Source organism: Hibiscus syriacus, unplaced genomic scaffold (assembly GCF_006381635.1).
Source record: "Hibiscus syriacus cultivar Baekdansim isolate YM2019G1 unplaced genomic scaffold, ASM638163v2 tig00111220_pilon, whole genome shotgun sequence".
NCBI lineage: Eukaryota > Viridiplantae > Streptophyta > Magnoliopsida > Malvales > Malvaceae > Hibiscus > Hibiscus syriacus.
In genome coordinates this window covers 809,336-831,150 of record NW_024063024.1, presented here as the reverse complement: position 1 = coordinate 831,150, position 21,815 = coordinate 809,336, and the positions used below count along the sequence as shown (strand labels likewise).

Here is a 21,815-nt window from a genome sequence, read left to right as displayed (position 1 = left end):
CGGTTAAATAATATAACATAACCGGTCTAAATTTTAACCGGTCACTTGTTTAACCAATCACGCCGTATATTAACCGTTTTTTAGGCGCCGCGCAACAGAACTACCCTATAATTTGATCAATTTTAGTTCCTATACTTTTATGATTTCAACTTTCAAACCTGACCTAAATAGTAATATTGACTAAATTATAGGGGTTTAAAATGATCAATTTAGATAACATAAACTAATAATAGAATTTAATTAAAAAATATTAATTGTTATTGTGCGAGGATCAAAATTTTAAAAATTTTAAAGTATAAGGACTAATGATGATCATATTTGAATACATGGATTTAATCTGTAACTTAGATATAAAATGGACTATAGAGGAATATAGTATAGGATTAAATCCCAAATTTCTGCATTATAAAGGACTATTTACCAATAGAACAAATTTACTTCAAATCGGGAGTCATAAACGTAATAAACGAATACATAAATAACAACATTAGTCTCTCAGCCTCAATAATTCCTCTAAACACAGTAGATTGTATCCCTCAATCAGGGTTCCAACCATTTAGAGAAGTATCATCCACATAGAGTTGCCCAGTCTTGAGAACAACCAGAAATTACATCCAGCCTTACTTGCATAAATGTTGTCGGAGATTCTATAGCAGGACCAGCTTTAACAGACATACTTTAATATCTACATAAAGTAAAAGCAACTAAAACCATACAAATCGAAAAAGCATCTCATAATCTTTATTTAATGAGTATTGAATACAATTGGAAAGGGGGACGCACCCTTCAACTTTCTGGGATTATCCTTACCGACGCTGCCTGTTAAATGCTCAATTGTCGGTAAGAAGCTTTGCAGCTAATTACTTCTTCAGAAAGTACATTCCATCTCTGAGCTCTAATTTCTCTTCAGAAACTAGACCTGATAAGAAGCTTTGTAGCTGTTGGAGGGATTTATCATATGGAGGGTCTGCTACACAAAACATCTAAAAGCAACATGGTGTCTTAGGTTAGCAATTATATTTACTTATACACAATTTGAAGTGTGGAGCATTGCAAAATCATCTTACCTTAAGAGTATTATGAATTCGATCTAATGCCATGCTACCAAAATTTGTGAGCATACCCAAGATGAATTTCTACAATGACCCAAAATTTGGTTAGAGAGCACATTGAGCAAAATGACACGTGGAAACCTAATCATAAGCAACACATACCTCAAATACAGTCATTTCTTTACGTAGTTGATCTTCAACAGAAGCCACGGATCTCTCTGCCTCCTCTTCACCAGCTAAAAGCTCCTCGCAATTTCCAGTATTACCACTGTTCTTATTAGCATCAATCATGCCTTCGACTAGGGTAAACACATGGTTGCTAGGATCTGTTCCTAGTGATTCAGTAAGAACTCCCTGGGTGGAAGATTTAGTAAGGATAATAATTTTGTAAATGAATTTCAATTTCGAAAGATTCTCCTTTTGATTACCAAACAATACCAAATTTCTACCTTCTTGAAACTTTTAGATTCTACTTGCAAGGGAAAATACCAAGAAATTTGAACTGGCAACAAATCAATAAATGTACTTGAACTTGAGAACAAGTAAATAAAATGCTTTCAACTGAGAAGGAAGATTTGTGTCAACGTCCCAATAATTTTACAAACTACAACTACAAAGGGAGATGTAGGCTACCTATATCTTTGAGTGGCAAAGACATTTTTGCCTTACAATGGAATAACACATTGAAAATCAAGGGGCAGCCTCAGGCTATTAAGTGGCAAAAGGAGATTTCATAATTTTGAACAGGAACGATTTTTCGATATTGAAAAACATGAATTGGTTAAACATACCTTACTTATCCAAAAATTTATTCTCCTATTCAGTACATCAACAGGGATCCCAGTAGCAGCAGCAAGATTCTTAGAGGTCCAACTGAAAGTGAAAAACATATCAATGTTGTGTGAACAAAAAGATGCAAAGTGTTCAAGATTGCTGAAAGTACCTCGTTTGCTCCTGAAATTGCATTATTATTGCTGCATGGACAGGAACAACTGTAAATTGCATTGCCTTATCCTCAAATTGCAACTCCAACTAGAACAGTTTCATCGGTATAAGCATAAATGTTAGTTAAGTGATATAAAACGGAGGAAAAGAAAATTGGTAATGCAATAAGAATAATTGATACTCAAACGGACGTTCATTGGCATTCAGAAATTATTAAAGACCGAACCTTGACTGTTCCAAGATTTTTCTTCCAAAGTAGCTTTCTAGGAGTCTTGATTTCATGAAACCTTCTTGCATAATCAGAGAGCAGTTGGTCAACGGAATCAGGAACGATAAGGGCCTCTTCCTGAAAATTTTCAGAACGTTAATGAAAAGAATGACCAAGAAGATACTGAGAAATAGTAGATTACTTTAACAAAACTGGATTTTGGTAAGTTACATAAGCATGGGAAACAAGGAATCTACAAATTTGTTGAACACCAACAATATTCTAAACCTGATTTGACTTCTTTTGACAAACACCATTCTGAACAAGTTTCTCTTGCATATGTTTACACAGTCAATAAAATTATATCCCATTTCAGGAAGCTGTAAATTTATGCACTCTTCACATATGTAGTCCATATGAAAATAAAAGGTGAAATGAAAAAGAAAAAGAGGAAATATGAAACTATAGGTGGCATGATAGATTACACGCTTAAGAAGATTGATTAAAATTCAATTCTCTCAATTTCTTTCGGTATAATTGATTCCCCAGGCTGTTTTTTGCCAGTGCTCTTCTTAACGCCTTTCACTTTTCTCAATAGCATGAATTGAATTAAATTGAATGAATTCAATTAAATCAAATTAAATATAAGGGACCAATAGCAAAAAGTAAAAGCACCAATCAAACAGAACTCTTAAAACACTTTGGCTTTGGCAAATAATGAACTTAAAGCCGTAAGGCAAAAAGGGAAAAAGAATATCTTAAATCTTATTTTGAGATGTTTTAAACCTTTTCCTACTACCAATAACAAAGTACAAAGTAATTTTAAAAAAGAACCGATATCAAAGAAGTGCATGCCTGGATTGGAGGCCAGAAATTTGAAGAAATGATTGTAGCATCAAGATTTTCCAAGGAAATCCCAGCCTCTGCTGACTCTGGATCTTATGGTTTCAACAGAAGTTAAACAGATTAGGTTAGAAGAAGGTAGAATAAGTAGCACCCGAACTATCCATATCTAAAAGTTCTACCAAGCCAGGGAATACCTATTTGAGATGTTTTATTAATGGTTGCTTTAATGTTGATATTTGTCCTTTTGGAATCAATCAAATCGTTAAGCATGATTTCACACTTCTGCATGCTAATCTCTCCAAAATGTATCTGGAAAAATGAGAATATGCAAAAGAGCAAGTTTTAAAAGAGATATTGAACGGGGGGAAATAGAATAGAACAATAACAACCTTGAGGAGTTCTACAGTCCGTATCTCTGAGTCAATATCATAATCCAATTTGTTCAGAAGTTTTTCAGCAAGCATAACACGGTATTCATTAACAAGTTGGTCCTTTGAACCAATTATGCCAACAATCATTCCAAGTATGTCAACCTTCCTTCTATTTCGACTACCTTTTAATGGGTCAGCCTCAACAGGGTCAGGCTCCCAGCTGAACAAGAAAGAACTCAAAATTTGCAGGTCAACATGACAACTTTGACTGCATAGTTCATATAAACGTAAAAAACCGTTGCCAATAACAGCTATAGCAGTATACATACCGTTGTGCATCAATCCAAGCTTGCTTGTCATCTGTATTAAAATCATCTTCGATCACGACATTTTCTTGATTTTCTTCATCTCTATTTAATTCCTCAAGAAGGCTATCCCCACTGTTTCCAGATCCATTTGGATTACCACTAGTTCCATCTGTAAGCATGGTTACAATGCACTTTATGGTGTCTTTTCTTCCCCTCAAGTAGTCCCTTATTGGTTCACCAACAGCTTCAAGAAAAACACCAGCTGGATCTATGGTCCGGAGTGCTTTGATTGTTGAAACATATTGATGCAATATGTCATTGGTTGAGGCACCCGCAGTAAGTAAGCGGTATCTTAGTGCAGAAATAAAAGATTCAACCAGCTTAGAGTGCTGTCCAGTATATTCAAGACACTGTTTTAAGTCTTCAATTGCAGGAGAACTGTAATAGTCAGGAATAATTTAAACAGTGAGGAATTTCCATGAATACTTTTTATTGCATCACCAACATCCATTCAAGCAATGAACTCAAAAAACAAAGGCAGTACCATAAAATATAGATAACTCCATCAGTCTTCTTCGCCCCAAACTCAGAGGGAGGATAAGGGGTGGGGGAGGACAACCCCTCTAGGGGAAAATTCTTTTAAGAATGTCACAAATCAATGCAGAAAATTTCTTTTTACCCCCCTTGGTGCAAAAGGATTTTGAGCTACATAATGAGAAGTAACTGTGTCCCTGTCATAACCCAACCCGGTCCTCAAAAGTCAAAACTATAACTTTCTTGGAAAGAGAACTATTCACACTCATCAAGATTCACCTCGGGAGAAATTTGAACTGCAGGAACAATGAAAATTGAATGGAGAAAGTGTTACCTCTCAGGATAGTCAACAATAATCTCAAACAATTTGGCAATCCTTAAATCTTGCAATGTTTCATAAGCAAAATACTCTAGCCGCAATTTCCATCTGATGAGTCCTTCTGGAGTATTTGTTCCAAAATAGCATGAAGATGGTTGTGAAGCTAGAGGTGATTTGGTACCAGATGAATGCTGGTCAAAACTAATAGAATCACCAAGATAGGCAAGCAATGCGTTCAAGAATTGCAGAGGAACAACCTGCACAATATTCTCCAAAAGTAAGGAATAATCTCTCGGTAACTTAATCATAGAAGAAGATAATAGTAAGTTAATAAAACCAAAATAGCATGAAACCTTCAAAAATACTTTTATATTAGGCCAAGATTACCAGCAAGATTAACAAGTCATCCATGATTTCTTACAGTTGTTTTCAATGAAAAGGGAAAATGTAAAGGATTCACAAACACCCAAAATAACCTGTATCCAACCTTAATCGAATCCAAAACAGAACTCCGGTAGTCATCACCTGCCAGATCATGTACTTTAGCCTGTATGCAAACAAGGAAAGAGTACTGTTTCAAATAACGATAATATACAATGCTAGAAACATGACATGTAATGTAAGCTACAGGTAACATAACATTTTCTAAAAGATAATCATTAAAAAGAAAAGACTGACATAACATTGAATAGCAAAAGATCAGATAACTATGCCAAGTTCAATGAGATTAGCTGTGCATACATATTTAAAAAATAAATAAAAAGCCCACCTTCAGAAGCATGAATATGGCAGAAGCATATGCATCTTCAGTCATGGATGTGAAACCAAGATTTCGAAGATCACGAACAACCTTCCCAATGTTCTTCACCAACTTATTGTTCTCGGGAAATTTGTCTTGGAAAAAACACTCGTCGATATCCATTTCACCAGCTCTATACTTACTCTTTTCATCCAAATCCATCCCATCTCTATCTCGTAGCTCATTTTCTTCGTTCAACTCTCCATCCATCAAGGTATTTAACTCCTTAAGCCTTCCCTTAAAATAAAAGTGAAGCACCTCTAACAAAATCAATGAAAATATCAGATCATAATCAAATGATAAAACTCAGTTATGCACAACAAAATAGCCGATTTTTTTACTAGAAAGATTAAAATTTCTTACCCGGAAAATGTCGAGGAAGGTTGCTCATAAGCACGGAAGAAATAATTAATTGATACTTCGCAAAAAGATAGTCTTTTCCCGCATCAAAGTTGGGTTTTCCATCAGATAAACTATCCATATGGGACTGTAGAGCATGAACTAAAATTAACAAGCATCTCTCTTGATTTTCTTTTTCTAAACAAATCTCCTCCAAGGCATTACAGAGCACTCCTTGAATCTCAACCTCATCAATCTTCTCCAAATCATCTTCAAATTTACTATATTCTCAAAATGCGCCAAAATCTCGACGCCCCATTTTTCTGGAACGCTTCCTATAATTCTCATCAATCAATAAAAACTGACATAGAAAGAGACTTAAATAGCTTAGTGGATTATTACCTCAAGTGACCTAAGAAAGTAGTCCCGAGCGAGACTATGGAGACCGTGTTTGCAGAGAGTGTGAACATGAGAAACGAAGTCATGCTCAACGGATAGATCTCCGGAGCCGTTGAGGAGAGATTTGGCGGCAGAGCAGAAACCTTCGTAGCTTTGGAGGATTTCTTGGACGGTGTCGTCATTGAGACTCATCAAAATCCCTAGATTTCCCACTGGAGAAGAAGTTAATGAATCCATCATTGACGAAAATTATGAGAAAATAACTCAAAGTTGTCTCCTCGCTTTGAAAACCCTAGCTTACGCCTTACTGCTTCAGCTTAGAACTGAACACTGTTGAATTTTTTGTTCACTTTTTTTTAGAATTCTCCTTTACCGCCACTGCCATGAAACTCATTGCTCCACTTCAATCAAAACGACGCATAGTGTGTCGTTTTATATTTTCGAATCGCTTTGGTATAACTATGATCTTGGTCCTTTACTATCCTCAAACTTCGTTCTAAATTATTATGTTGACGTAGTTTTTATTTTCTTCATTTAAAAAAAAAATTATATATCAACTTCTATAATTATCGTTATCGATCTAATATCATATGTTATTGGCCGTTAATTTTTAGTGAGATCAGTGCTAAAATAGGTGTATTTAACTCTTATTTTGAAATTATACTTTTATAAAAACGGTTTAAATTGATAAATATTCATATAAAAATTTATCTTTAAAGTTTAAACATTCTTTGTTAACCCTTTGATGATATTAATTTTGAGATATATTATTCATATTTTAAACAATATTTCTTGTTATTTGATTTTTTCAAATGAAAATCTAATATATATGAAATTTGATAAAACTCTCAAAAATTAAAAAATGATTTTTTTAGATAATTTTAAAAGTTTTAAGAAGTTCTGAAAATATCTATAAATACTAATGAGATAAACCTGTTTCACAAAAATTCATCAAAGAATGATGGTTCTTAGAGATAATCGAAAATATAAAAAAATTAAGAACTGATAAAAAAATGATGAGGTAAAAAAAAAGATGTCCAGTAAATGTCAGATAAACACGCATCATGATAAATATGAATTAATAGTAAAATGACACATCATCTGGTTATTAATATTTTAATAATAAAACAAATTAATTTAAAAAGTTTAACGATAAAATTGAAAGTTTTATAATATAATGACTAAAAGAAGACCGATGGTATGTTTAGTGATTAATGATTTAATGTTGTAGTTTATCCAAGTTTTAATTATAGTAAAGGACTAAAACCATAATGTTACCTTTTTCAGTTTTACTAGTTTCTCTTCGACCCTCTGCTCAAAGCTAAGCTTAGGTCTCTCTCAAAGTCTAGCAGATCAAATGGAGGCAAATGTCCAGGGACGAGACGAAACCCCAACCCATACCGGAGTTAAGATCTTGATGACGTCACTCTCGGCTATGGTGGCGGAAACCTCCACCTTTCCGATAGACTTAACCAAGACAAGGCTCCAGCTTCATGGCGAGTCTCAGCTTCTCGCTTCCTCCACGTGCCGCTCCACCAATGCGTTCCGTGTCGCCACCACAATCGTCCGTGACCAATGCGTTTTGGGGTTGTATCAAGGTCTCTCCCCGGCTATTATCAGGCATCTGTTCTACACTCCCATTCGGATCGTCGGTTACGAGAATTTGAGGAATTTAGTGAGCACCGATGAGTCTCTTTCTCTGTCTTCTAAAGCTTTTGTTGGTGGCATTTCCGGCGTTATTGCTCAGGTTTGTCTTGAATACTGAATCAAAATAATGGGAGTTAATTTACTTTCTTGAATTTGCCCAAAAAAAAAAGAATATTTTTGAAATGGATAGCTTAAATACAGTAAAAACTGTTGATTGAATTGGGATTATTAGCGAATTTCATGTATTTACAAACAACAAGACTAGTTCATCAGTCTTCATAAAGTACGAATATCAGATTTTGACAAATTAAAGTAGAGGGCTGAAATTTACAATTAGATTTGTGCTCGTGTGTGTGTGTGCGCGCGCGCGCATATTATACACACATTTGATAAGCTTGATTATTCTAAATATTCATTTGGAATGTAATAGTAGAAATTTTCTGCTTACTGTTAGTAGTACAGTTTGTGGCAAGTCCAGCTGATCTTGTTAAGGTGAAGGATGCAAGTGGATGGCCGTCTTATAAGCAAGGGTCTTCAACCTAGATACAAAGGACCATTTGATGCTTTTAAAAAGATTGTAGCTGCAGAAGGTATTTGAGGTCTTTGGAAAGGGGTTTTGCCGAATATTCAGAGGGCGTTTTTAGTGAATATGGGCGAACTAGCTTGTTACGATCATGCAAAACGTTTTGTTATCAATAATCAGATATCTGATGATAACATCTACGCGCATACATTGGCGTCAATCATGTCGGGTCTCGCTGCTACAACCTTGAGTTGTCCAGCTGATGTTGTGAAGACAAGAATGATGAATCAAGCAGTCGGTAAGGAAGGGAATCTCATGTACAAGAGCTCATATGATTGTTTGGTGAAGACGGTGAAAATCGAAGGATTAACAGCATTGTGGAAAGGTTTCTTTCCTACCTGGGCAAGGCTTGGTCCATGGCAATTTGTGTTCTGGGTCTCTTATGAGAAGTTCCGGCAAATTTCGGGGCATTCTTCCTTCTGAATAATTGACCTGATCAGGCTTCAGATGTCAATATGCATTACAAGCTAACGGCTTCTGTGGCGATTACTTGAATACCAACATGGGACAGAAGGTCTTAAAACGCCGGTGTCCTTTCCTAGCGACCATGGCTTTGTGTAATCGCTAAATGCAACAGAGTAAGTCCATTTGATCCTACATTTGCTAATAAGCATGCATTGATGTTTGTAAAAATGCAATATCTATACAGAACACTGCTTATTGGTAAATATATTCATGCTTGATTCATAGCGTTGAACGCTTCAATTATGCAATCGATCTCCATGGCTACGGTCTTCTTCCGACATAGTTTTGGTTTGCAGCTGTGAATTGTGGTGTCGTGGTGTCGAGGCCTTGGGGCCCTAGACGGTAAGTGCCATATCAGTTTTGGGTTTTCTAGTGTCCATTTCTTACTAGTTCCATACCTGTGTAAGTTAGTACAGTCGTGTGGTGTGAAATATACATGTGATGTTATTTTATGCAAAATATGGATACATGTTTTGATTTATTTTTATATTAAATTTTTGCTTTAATTTGACTGCCTAACTCTACACCACTTGAGCTATAAAATGATAAGAATTAGTTCTATCAGATTAAGTTTCCACCGACAATGATTACTGGAAAAAAGATTAGGTGAGATTTAATTATTATTGGTGTGAAACTACTCTTTTTTTTCAGACTTTAAGATGCTTATTTGAGCATTTTATTTGATAAATCTGTTCATAGATCTGGGGTGTATACGAGACCTCAAAATATAACAATAACTCCTTTAACCACTAAGATTAGGAGTGTGCAAATTTGGATTACGGATCCAATCCGATCCGAAAATTCAGGTATCCGAAAATTTTAGATACTAAAATAGTGCTCTGAAAAATGGATATTCGAATTTTCATATTGGATATTTGGATATTCGGATTTAAATATAAAATTTAATTTGACTAAAAAATAATTTTAAATTTTATTTTTTTCGATTTAATGTAACTTATTTGATACATTTACTATATTTTTTATATACATATTTAACTACTCACACATAATCTATAATTTTTATTGGGTTAGAGTTTTAATGTGTTAGTGGGTTACTCATTTATTAGATTAAAGGATATCTAAAATCCAAAAGTCTAACTTTTCCCCGGATTTTTGGATAATACCAAATTGAAATTTATTCAATTCATAGTCGGTATGGTTTTTGATCTTTTTTCTGAATATATCATCCGAATTATCTAAATATTAAAAATAGATCAATATTTAAATTTTTATATCAAATCAATACTCTTTTTGCCCACATTTGTTAAAGTCATTTGATTCATGCGTTTAGTTGAGCATTTTAAAATGACAAATTCTATTATTAATTTATAATTATAAGTTACGTTGAAACTTTAAAAATATTTTTAAAAGAAAATCTAAGATATTTTTCTTAATTAAAAATTTCTATTGTCATTTAGATTTTGAATGATATTTCAAGTTCTTAGTCCTGCTTCCGTCTCATTAAAAATGTCTATTTTGGTTTCTAAATTTATATTATTCAAAACATTTTATTAGAAAAGTTAAGAAACAACAATATTATATTTATTTTTTTTACTTTTACATGTCTCACTCTTTTAAAACTATTAAAATAAATCTATCAAATCTATTCATCACTTTTTAAAATTAATTTTATCATTTCCCTTAATCAAATATATCTCCTAAAACTATATATATAGTCAATATAAAACATAAATAATAGAACGGATAGAGTATAATTTTATGAGACAAAGGTTAATATATTATTAAAAATAAAAAATTATTGACGATGTTTATCAGACTATTATTTTTTAATTCGTTAATTATAAAGATTTTATATAGTATCGCCGCATCAAATATAAATCTTTATTTTATATCATGGCCAGTAATTTCACCAAACGCAGAGCAACAATTTCAGCTTGAGGAAGATTCAAGATTCAATATTATTCATAGTGTTTTATGACACGACCTGTACGATTATATCTGGGTATTAATTGCTGCAATCAAACCCTTCACCATATCCATTATTTCAGTTTAAATAAAATGTAACTTTCACCACCCATGCATGGCCAAAACTTGATCAAACCAGGCTTAGAATCAAGCTCATCTCCGACTTTATGTTCCACTCAGATTGTTTTGATAATGGGTCGCTCTACTTTATGCTATGAAAAAGAAGGGTTGAAAAGAGGTCCTTGGACTGCCGAAGAAGACCAAAAGCTCACCGCTTATATTCAGCAACATGGCCATGGCAGCTGGAGTTCCTTGCCTGAGAAAGCAGGTGGTTTTATGATTGATTAATGTACTCTATGACCTTAAATTTCATGTTTACTTGCTTTTGTTTCAGGGTTGAAGAGATGCGGGAAGAGTTGTAGATTGAGATGGATTAACTATTTACGACCTGATATCAAGAGAGGAAAGTTCAGTTTACGTGAAGAACAAACCATTATTCAGCTCCATGCTTTTCTTGGCAACAGGTGATTACTAAGATCCGTCGTGTTGCTTTGTTCGATCTTTAAAAAATGGAGCTTTGAATCGTTTTTTCCTTTTTTAGATGGTCGGCTATTGCGGTTCATTTGCCCAAGAGGACAGATAATGAGATCAAGAACCATTGGAACACTCATCTGAAGAAGAGGCTAATCAAGATGGGGATCGATCCCATGACCCACAAGCCTCGAATCGATGCACTCAGCTCGTCCGGCCACGAATGTCACAACTCGAATTTAAATCATATGGCTCAGTGGGAAAGGGCTCGCCTCGAAGCGGAAGCGAGGGAAGCAGGGCGCTATTCGTCGAATAAACAAGCCTTGCTGAGAATCCAACCGAAGATCCACCCCGGGACCGATCCTTTATCTCTAAAGCCGAGACCAAAGTGTATCGATGTGCTCAAAGCATGGCAAGATATGGTTACCGGCATGTTTAACTTCCCTAGCCGTGATAACCTCGACTCCCCTACGTCGATATCGAACTCCCCGAATGCTCTGGTTCAAGTTTCGACCGGTGAAACTATTGTAGACCCCAATCATTTATACACATGCAATGAATTGGTTTACATGGATCAAATGCAAGAACTAGAAGGCTGGATGGATGAGCCTACGTCCTCGACGGTGGCTTTAACGCAATACACTACGGAGAACTTATGGTTTGCCGATAACGTAGCGGCGGCTGCGGATTTGAATGAGGGTTCATCCGAATCGGATACTTTGATTGGTATTCCGGTTTCATTTTCATCCATGGAAGTTGAGGCATCAAATGGAAGCTACCCGATAGCCAATAATGGCCAGCCATAGTGTCTTGATGTTTGAGTATATCACTGCGAATCGAAATAGTTCATGCATGCGTGCATGCAGTGATTAGCCATTTCGAACGTTAATGCATGTGATGAATCAGAAATTTTTATCCCAAAGCTTTTATTGGAACTTTTAATCCTTATAATATTAAGTTAATATAAAATAAAATAATTATTAAATAAAAAATTGTTAGAAGAGACAAAAGACAAAAGAGTATCTGTGCATACTGCACACTGAGCAGTAACTAATAAATAAAGAACCTTGGCAGTACTAGCATTGTTTCATTCAGCAGTGATGACAAATTATTTTTCTATATCAAAATGGAAATCCGATGGGTAATCCTTCAACTTTTAAATAACGTAAATTTTGGTCACGAGAATTTCTACGTACAAGGTCTTTCCGTCATTTCCTGATAATCAGTAGATTAACATGAGAAACAAATAAGTCTACAGAAATCGATATCAACAAATGGAAAAAAAAAATAAAGATACGAACTTTGTGCAGAAACAGAAAATAAGACTCGAATGGTATTATTCACATAGTGTAGACCAGATGAGGATATAATAGCTATAGCAAAATATCATATGTACGATGGAGTAATTATTTTGAAGGCAGATATGGTGTTGGGTCTATTTGTGGTTGGGTTGATTGTAGCAGCTGCTATGATTTCTGGCGACTCATATGATGAAGACAACATATGCGTACCTTCCAATTTTCCATTAATGCACCTTATGATACTTAAAGCCCCTACTATAGATTGGTCCACCTCTACTCCCACATACATTTTAATCACATGCTTCTTGTCAAACTCCTTTTTCTTTTCTATAGCTATATTATAAGCTAAACTTTACTTCAAAATAAGTGCACAAACATGCTACAAAATGGTTGCTTTATTCCAAATTTCAACTTGTCTTAGCGCTAATCCACCTTCATCTTTAGGTCTACATACATCACTCAACTTCAACCTTAACTCCACCACCGATCTCATTTTAACCTAGATATCTCACATGAAGCTTGTCGATTTTGAAACTAGTAATCCCGTACAAGAATTTATGTTAGGAATCAAATTTATACAATTCCAAAAGAAGAAAATAAATTATCATTAGAAAATACAAAAAAAAGAACATTTAGATTATATGAAAAATTAATTTTTTTAAGGAATAATAGTCTCCGATAATATCCCTCATCCATCCTTGACCTCTTGTATTTCCCTTAACTCGGCTACACCTATACTCTAGAAGAAGATTTCACTCTCGGGAGAGTTCAGCTTGAGACCTAGAAAGCTATTAAACAAAGATTAAACACAGTGACCTTCCATGATAAAATCAATGTTCCCCTTTGCAAAGGTGAGGAGGTTGCCAGCTGAACGTATGTGAATTATAAACCATATCTTCCAGGCTTTTGAGTAGTCTGTTGGGAAATAAAACAAGTAATTTCCCTATAACTAGATTAGTGAGAATGCGAAATAAAAGTGGAAAAATAATAGCCTAAATTGAGAATGAAGTTCAGCCAATTATGCTTACGTCTCATGATTGCTGCAGATCTTTTACTAAAGGGAGAAAATTTACAGGTGTTTACAAAAACACTTAAGAGAGCTATAATGATTTGGTGATGGTTTTGAAGCTAAATGGGTTAGGGTATTTATAGTTGAAGCTTAATGATAATCCTGTAAATACCCTAAAGTGTGCAAGAATTAAAATATAATTAACTCTTCACAATTTTCAACTAAAATGGATGCCTAATTTGGACCAATTTTAGCTGCCTATGTGTTGCCATAATTCAACAATTTTGGGATTCAATTTTTTACTTCCAAAGCCCCTTAATTTTGACTTCCAACAATCTCCCACTTGAAGACTGATTTTAATGTCTTCAAACCTCGATCGATGCAACATCATTTCTGGTCCTGTTATTCTAGCATGCCAACTGAAGCTGAACACAACTTCAGTTTGTCCATAGTCACCGTCTTGTAAACCCACTTGTTTTGGAGCGCTTTCTCCGTGGTTGCCTTGTCCCTCAACGTATTGGCTCCCTTCAACTATTGTCTATTAGTCTTTGAAGGATTGTTCCTCACTTGAACATCCTCGGCAAGCCCTTGCTTCGACCCTTCTCTTATGATGGTCTCTGAAGCCATGTTCTCTACGCGAACATGCTCGGCAAACTCCTTGGACATGGACAACTCCTCCTGCACTTGGCTTCTACTCGCCTTGGCAGAAATGAACCTTATTGAGCCAACTCTCAACGCCTCTTCGATCCTAGGTTCGTCCTCTTCTTTGGATAACTCGATCTTGGGCTCAACCATCACCTTGGATGACTCGACTCCCCTCGAGTAATTTTGCAACACTTCTGGCATCTTAAGTCTGCGCCCCCTCATTTGCTCAACTCTTACCCTCGGCTTAGCATCTTTGACACTTGAAATTGTGCCAAGAATGCACTCATCTTCTCCAAACTTGTCATCTGGTTCATCATTGAGTGGTTTTTCTCTACCACTCGAGGAACAATATTCCTCATCCTCTGACTTGCCTTCATCATGGAATCTCTTGTCGCTACCCTCGGCTTTCGGCTTTGCTTTGGAAGTCTTGTTCTTCTTGACTCCAAATTCTTTGATGGACTCAGTGGTTGTCAAAGCTTTAGACAACTCCTTAACTTCCCTTCGCTCCAACACTCTCTTCGCCCATGGCTTCAATCCGAACATGGAGGTGAAGAATCCATCTTCTTCAGTCAAACTTGGGACTTTGAGCATGAGTTTTCTGAATCGACTCGCATACTCCTTAAGTGTCCCTTTATGCCTAATACGCCTCAACTTGGACTACGCCTCCATCCTGGCATACTGTGAGCATACTTGCTCACTTTGCACCTTCAGCTTGACGGCTTTATCTCTTGCTATCGCACCGGGTCCCTTCTTGTGCTCGACTGCTTTGACACTCGCAGTCTCGTCACGTTTCGATCCTGGGTTGACTACTTGAGAACTTGTAATCGCACCACTCTTGCTCCTTGATTCGGCTACTTTGGAACATGTAGCCTCACCAAATCTTTCACATGTCTTGATTGCTTGGATGCTCGCAATCTCGGGCTTTCTTCCGAGTTCGACTGCTTCAACATCAATAGCCTTGCCTCGTCTCGATCCTTGCTTGGCCGCATTGACCCCCTCAATCGAACCAAGTATTTTCTCTGGCTTGGCAGCTTTAACACTTGCAACCGTGCCAATTCCCGCTACTTCTCCTTCTTAAATCCTCTTCATGATGGTTGCAAGGCGACGCTTCTCGGGATATCCTCTAATCAAATGAGGACCATAACAGAAATAACACTTTAACTTTTCTTTGCTCACCTTCTTCTTCGCACCGGACTTAGCCTTGTCATTCTTTCCCGATGACTTTCCTTGGCTATTAACAATCGATGGCTCCCATTGGCCATTCGAAGAGTTTCCTCTACCATCTCCCCGCTGCACCTTTTCCCGGTCTCCCCCATTATTACCACTATCTCTGGGCATGGGCCTGAACGACACATCGCTCGCAACTTCTCCCTCTTCCATCCTATTCATCTGCAATAATCGCTCCCACTCGAATATGGCTTCGTTTGGATCGTTTCTGACAATTTCTACGAGCCACCGTGTATTAGAATACCTCCGTCGACAAACTCGTATCGTCGACCAAATTTTACTATTCACAAAATTCACTATTCATGTGAATAGTAACCTCGTAGAAAAACCAACAAAATTAACCACCAAAAGCTCCTGATACCAGTTGTGTGGAAATAAAACAAGTAATTTCCCTATAACCAGATTAGTGAGAATGTGAAATAAAAGCGGAAAAATAATACCCGAAATTGAGAACGGAGTTCAGCCAATTATGTTTACGTCTCCGAATTGCTGCAGATCTTTTACTAAAGGGAGAAAATTTACAGGTGTTTACAAAAATACTTGAGAGAGAGCTAGAATGATTTGGGGATGATTTTGAAGTTAAATGGGTTAGGGTATTTATAGTTGAAACTTAATGACTAATCTTATAAATACCCTAAAGTGTACAATAACTAAAATATAATTAACCCTTCACAATTTTCAACTAAAATGGCTGTCTAATTTGGACCAATTTTAGCCGCCCATGTGTTGCCATAATTAAACAATTTTGGGCTTCAATTTTTGACTTCCAAAGCCCATCAATTTTGACTTCCAACATAGCCTAATTCAAATCTGGGTTCACCGCTATTCAAAGTGGATTAGACCAAGGCTCAATTACAATTGGACCGTAGCCAACCGAGGGTTTCAAAGTTCAAGCCTTTTTTGAGCCTAAACCAAAATACTCTTAAACCGTGGATTGTTTCATTTCTAAATGGTCCAAATTATGTGAGGCAGAATCCAACCCCAACGCGGTCTAGTTTGTGTTTAAATTTAATGTTTTTCTATTTAAGAGTTTTGAAAGATTATATATAATTTAGATATTGTATAAAAATATACAAGTTATGAAACTTGATTTAAATTTGTTTATAACGTAGACCTAAATAGTCACATTGGATCCTTGGAACCATCACAAGTACGACCGGCATTTATTTGAACGAAAATGTTACGTCGTCAATTTGAATTTCGCTTAATCCGACTCGAAATATTCACAATGTTACTTGTTTAATAAAAAAATGAAATTGAAAGAAAACAAGAATCTGTGGTGGATTATAAGTAGTTTAGGTATTGTATAAAATAAAAAAAACTTATCTTAGTTTTTATTAAAAATATGAATTCATATTGAATAATGTTTTTATAGTCTAAGATTCATTTATCATCAAATAACAAACTTTGTAAATAAATAATAAGAATTATGATTATTAGTTAACTCTTATAAGACATTGTAAAACCTATCAAATTTTTCATATTATAATGATTTTTTGTTATTTATCTATATTATTTCATATTAAAAATGTATACATAAATGTGTGTATTCTTATCTTTTTCATATTATCTTATTATAATATTTATATGTATCAAATAAATAATTATGACTGAGATGCATTTAATTTGCCCGACCATTTTAGAAATGGGTGAAAAGAATAAAAGAAGGCTGCCCCAAGTCATCAATAGGTTTGCCAGGTATTGAAAAAAAGGGGGGCCAATTTGATAGTTTATAGAATCCTATGTTTTCCATTGATTTACAGTAAAATAATAACCCAAGCATTCGGGTTGGGATGTTCCTGTAAGATAATCGTAAGTGTCGAGAAGTGTTGGAGTTTGCACATCATCACATGTTTCGTAACCAAAAGATAACATAATATAAGGTAACAAAAAAAAAGCGAAGAATGAAGATGGATAAAGATAGTAATCAAAGTTCAACAAAGGGTGTATGATAATTATCTCGAGATATAATAAATCTTTTTTAAAATTTAAATTCGATCAGATTTATCGAATGTGAATATTTTTTATAATGTTTATCAAAATACATAGCAATAAGTTTACGAAATATTGTTAGGTTATTGGTAGATATATAGTGTAGTTGCTAATACTTAATAGCAAAGATTTTGAACGTTGTGATGAGGCATAGGGAAGATCCAAGATAAAATCAAAATGGGGCAATGACCATTAAATTTAAGTACAAAGGAATTAAATTCCACTGGAAAAGATGAACTATATTGAGACACACCATCTTAAATATCCTTAATAAAGGATACCCACCCCCGCACCACTTCATAAATGGGATTTGTTTGCACTGATTATAAAATTGCTTGGAAATTTTCTTATATTAAAATTAAGTCTTTAATTATGAAATATTGTCTACGTGATTTGTTTGTTATACTTAGGGCTGTAAATGAGACGAGACAGATCCCGAGCTATTCGAGATCGACTCGATCAAGGCTCGATAAATACTCGGATCGAATGGACTCGAGCTCGAGCTCGACTTGAGTTCTTAACGAGCTAATCGATATTCGACTCGAAAAGCTCGTGAGCAGCTCGAAAATATAATATATTAATATTTTATTTTAAAAATAAATTAATAATAATATTAATATTTATGTATTGATTTTTTTAAAAAAAATACAGTAAGATTTCATGTATTTAAGGTTCATGTTCGAGTTTGAGGCTTCAATCGAGTTAAGTTTAAGAATTTTTTTTTTCATTTCGAGCCTTTTCGAGTTGCTCACGAGCTTCAGTTCAGGATTTCGACTTCGAGTCGAGCTTGAAAATTTTAAGCTCGCGAATTTTCGAGTCGAGTCGAGCTTCATTTTAGAGTTTTTGAATCGAGTCGAACTCAGCAATACTCGAGCTCGACTCGGCTCGTTTACACCCCTAGTTATACTTAAGGCAATGGCCCCATGTTAAAAAAAACCCACGTTCATGGACAAATTTTCAGGTAAATATAACTCTACTGAAAGTCTGAAATTAGTATTTGTACTGCTTAAAATCTCTTGTTTTCTTGAATTAATATTTTATATTTATGCCTGATTAAATTTGAACCACAATTTGTTCAACTCATCTTTAATCTCGTGTTTGGTTTCTAATATTAATGTCTTTGATCTATCCAAAATTAAATAGAGTTATCTAAGTCTGTCAGGAAGAGACCATACAATAAACTTAAAATATAATATATAACCCCACCCTTGCTTTCTAATATTAATGTTGTTGTCTTATCCAATTGTTGTTAGGGTTGAAAAAAAAACATGGTGGTACAATTGCAATAATTATGTTCCAATTTACTTATGATCAAATCATGTTGGTGTGTCAAAATCTTGGAAATGATGTCGAGCTTTGGAGATCGACAATCGAAAACTTGGTAATGGTATAATAATTAAGAATTTAATTGCTCGGTGATGATGATAACATAGTTGTTTTTGGTGTCCTTTAAGAGAACGAAAGCAATGAGGTCATCTTGATCTTTGTTTTGGGCCAGTCAATATATTTGTTATTTATGTGAAAGACATGATTGATCAATTATTATGGTAGTTATTAATTTTATATGAGTTTTATATGTATTAATTACTTTTTAATAAATTTATTATCTTTGTTGTTTTGTGTAGTCTTAATTGGTATAATGTTCAATATTATCGATATCAATGTGTGTTATCGATTTTGACGATGATTAATGACCTGCGAAGAATAATGGATGTGGATGTGTCTAATCAACAATGTTACCATTGATTATAAATAATGAAAATAAAACAATATCATCGGTGAAAATAGTGTCATTGGATGTGGTGTTACTGATGAAGGAACAATACCGATCAAATATGATGCATATGAAACAAAAATTAAGTTGGATATTAATATTGTTGGACTCAGCACAAGGGGAACAAAAAAAAGTGAACATTGCATCGACGACAATGACAGTGTATGTTCTCATGTTTTGAGAGGTGTTGCTAAGGATGAATTGAAATGGTTCGTTCTTTTCTGATTAGTCGGGGACGATGATGTTATGTCGATGAACGTTTTTCCCTACTTCGATAAATAGATACGACTCATTCCTCATCGAACAATATATATGACTTTTCGTTTTGCATTAACCATCACATGCAATAATTTGAAACCGTCATATCATGACTAAGAAAAGATGACTGCCGAGAATATGATAATGTCGTGTCTCCTGAATTGTTAACTATTCGTGCTTGCTCTACCAATCAACATTTGTTGCCCCTCATCTATCAACTTTATGCATGTTGTCTAAGTTAACATCTGATTCTAAAATGGATTGTACAAAACTAAAATGATGCAGCATACGATCACTCAGATGCTTGTCAACTATTATTATAAGAGACAGTCACATTTATAAGTTTAATGAAACACAAAGTTGGGTGGGATATAAGCCCCCAATCCAATATTTAAATAGGACATCAATTGAAACTACGAATGAAAAAACTAATAATTACTAAAGATAAATTTATAAATGAATTTTTAACTATCACATAAATAATATGAAAATTTTAGTTATTAACACGTACATCTTTCCTCATGGATCAATAATCAGAATATATTTAAATTTAGATTAAAATAACTCTAAACACAATTTATAAATAGTGGAACTTAAAAATAAATATGAATCGAAAACTTGTAAATAGTTTTTATGAAATTGTGAAACTCGAACATAAATGTCCAAGAACTTAGAGCCTCAGCCATTACCAAAATTTATAAAACAAAATCATAATTTTAAGTTGAGATAATAAACATCTGAATAAATATTAGCACTATTAAGCATATAAAAATTACCAATAATATTTACGTGAGACGCAATCGTTAAAATTCCAAAATCTCAGCATTGATTCTAAACCAAGCGGATGCTAAGAGTAGTTGATAAACAAATTTGGGAGTAGATGTTGAGGTTTGGGGAAATATTAAAGTGGTCGTCGTTGTTCGCCAAGTAGTTGGACTAATTTATTTACTTTCATTCATGACTGTGTCAGTTATTGCATTTCCCCTCGATTATCATCGCCTATATATTCCCCACCCAACACCATTACTCTTCACTTTCAACCAATTCTCCTTTCTTTTCATCTTCTGTCATTGAAAAACATAATTCATTCACTCAACTCCCAGCTTAAGCAGCCTTTATTTTAAGGCCAATATGCGGCGGCGATCGTCTATGAATAATGGCAATAAGGAGGTGGCCGGTTTGAAAAGAGGGCCGTGGACAGCTGAAGAAGACGAAATACTGACGGCTTATATTCAGAAACACGCCCATGGTAACTGGCGCGCCTTGCCAGAGAAAGCTGGTAATTCTTTAGCTTTTTATTATTATTTGGATAAATTACACAAATGATTGTTAAATTACGTAGACAATAAAATTCTAAAAATAATAATTAAATTTATCGAACCATTAAGGAATAATTCGGTTATTTATATAGGACTCCAACGGTGTGGGAAGAGCTGTCGATTGAGGTGGATTAATTACCTAAGACCTGATATCAAAAGAGGAAAATTTAGTTTACAAGAAGAACAAACCATCATTCAACTCCATGCCCTTCTTGGAAACAGGTAATTATATTTAGTTTATTATTATTAACAATTCGTCTATAATTTGTACGAACTCGTTGATGTTCAAGTTTCCGACACGTTTTTTTTTTGTCCGAATTCATTTAGGTGGTCGGCAATGGCAACTCACTTGCCAAAAAGGACAGACAACGAGATCAAGAACCATTGGAATACGCATCTCAAGAAAAGGCTGATAAAGCTAGGTATCGATCCGATGACTCACAAGCCTCGCGTGGATGCATCAAGCCCCCTGTCTGGTTCCACCAAGAACGGTTCGAATCTAAGCCATATGGCTCAGTGGGAGAGTGCTCGCCTAGAGGCTGAAGCTAGGTTGGTCCGTGACACGAAACAGGCTGTTGCCCCAAACCCGAATCCTATCCACCAGAAGAACAACCACCTTACACTCGATCAGAATCGGCTCAGACCGAGGTGCCTCGACGTACTCAAAGCATGGCAAGGTGTAATTGCGGGCATGTTTTCGTTCCCCAGCCAGGAGCTTGAGTCCCCGACTTCGACCCTTAGTTTCCCCGCCGTCGGACACACCGCCACTTGCTATACGGATGGTGAGATGGGGTTTGATGCGTCGAAATGCGTCGATAAATCAAACCAGTTGCAGGAATTTGAGGAAACAATGATGGATAGCGACATCGATGCATGGTTCGACAATTCATTTAGGGTTGGAAATTATGAAAACATTGATGAAAGCTTCTCGGATGCTTTGACTATGACTGTACCGATGGTTTGCGATAGTGTACTCGATTTGGTGAACTCTTCACCATTTGGTTCCTATATATTTTGA

At 35.2% G+C, this 21,815-nt stretch overlaps 2 protein-coding genes and 2 pseudogenes across 2 annotated transcripts; 3 read left to right on the top strand and 1 right to left on the bottom strand.

Moving 5' to 3' along the window:
- Positions 1-452: 452 nt before the first annotated feature.
- LOC120156399 lies at positions 453-6,511 on the bottom strand (annotated as a pseudogene).
- Positions 6,512-7,442: 931 nt separating this feature from the next.
- LOC120156418 lies at positions 7,443-8,827 on the top strand (annotated as a pseudogene).
- Positions 8,828-10,931: 2,104 nt separating this feature from the next.
- On the top strand, positions 10,932-12,078 carry LOC120156496 (transcription factor MYB106-like). The gene is made up of 3 exons (XM_039167807.1): positions 10,932-11,069; positions 11,136-11,265; positions 11,343-12,078. The coding sequence occupies exons 1-3, from the start codon at positions 10,934-10,936 to the stop codon at positions 12,076-12,078; spliced, it is 1,002 nt and encodes a 333-aa protein (XP_039023738.1). The 5' UTR covers positions 10,932-10,933.
- An 8,530-nt stretch (positions 12,079-20,608) lies between these two features.
- Positions 20,609-21,815, top strand: LOC120156495 (transcription factor MYB16-like). The gene is made up of 3 exons (XM_039167806.1): positions 20,609-20,757; positions 20,890-21,019; positions 21,125-21,815. The coding sequence occupies exons 1-3, from the start codon at positions 20,610-20,612 to the stop codon at positions 21,813-21,815; spliced, it is 969 nt and encodes a 322-aa protein (XP_039023737.1). The 5' UTR covers position 20,609.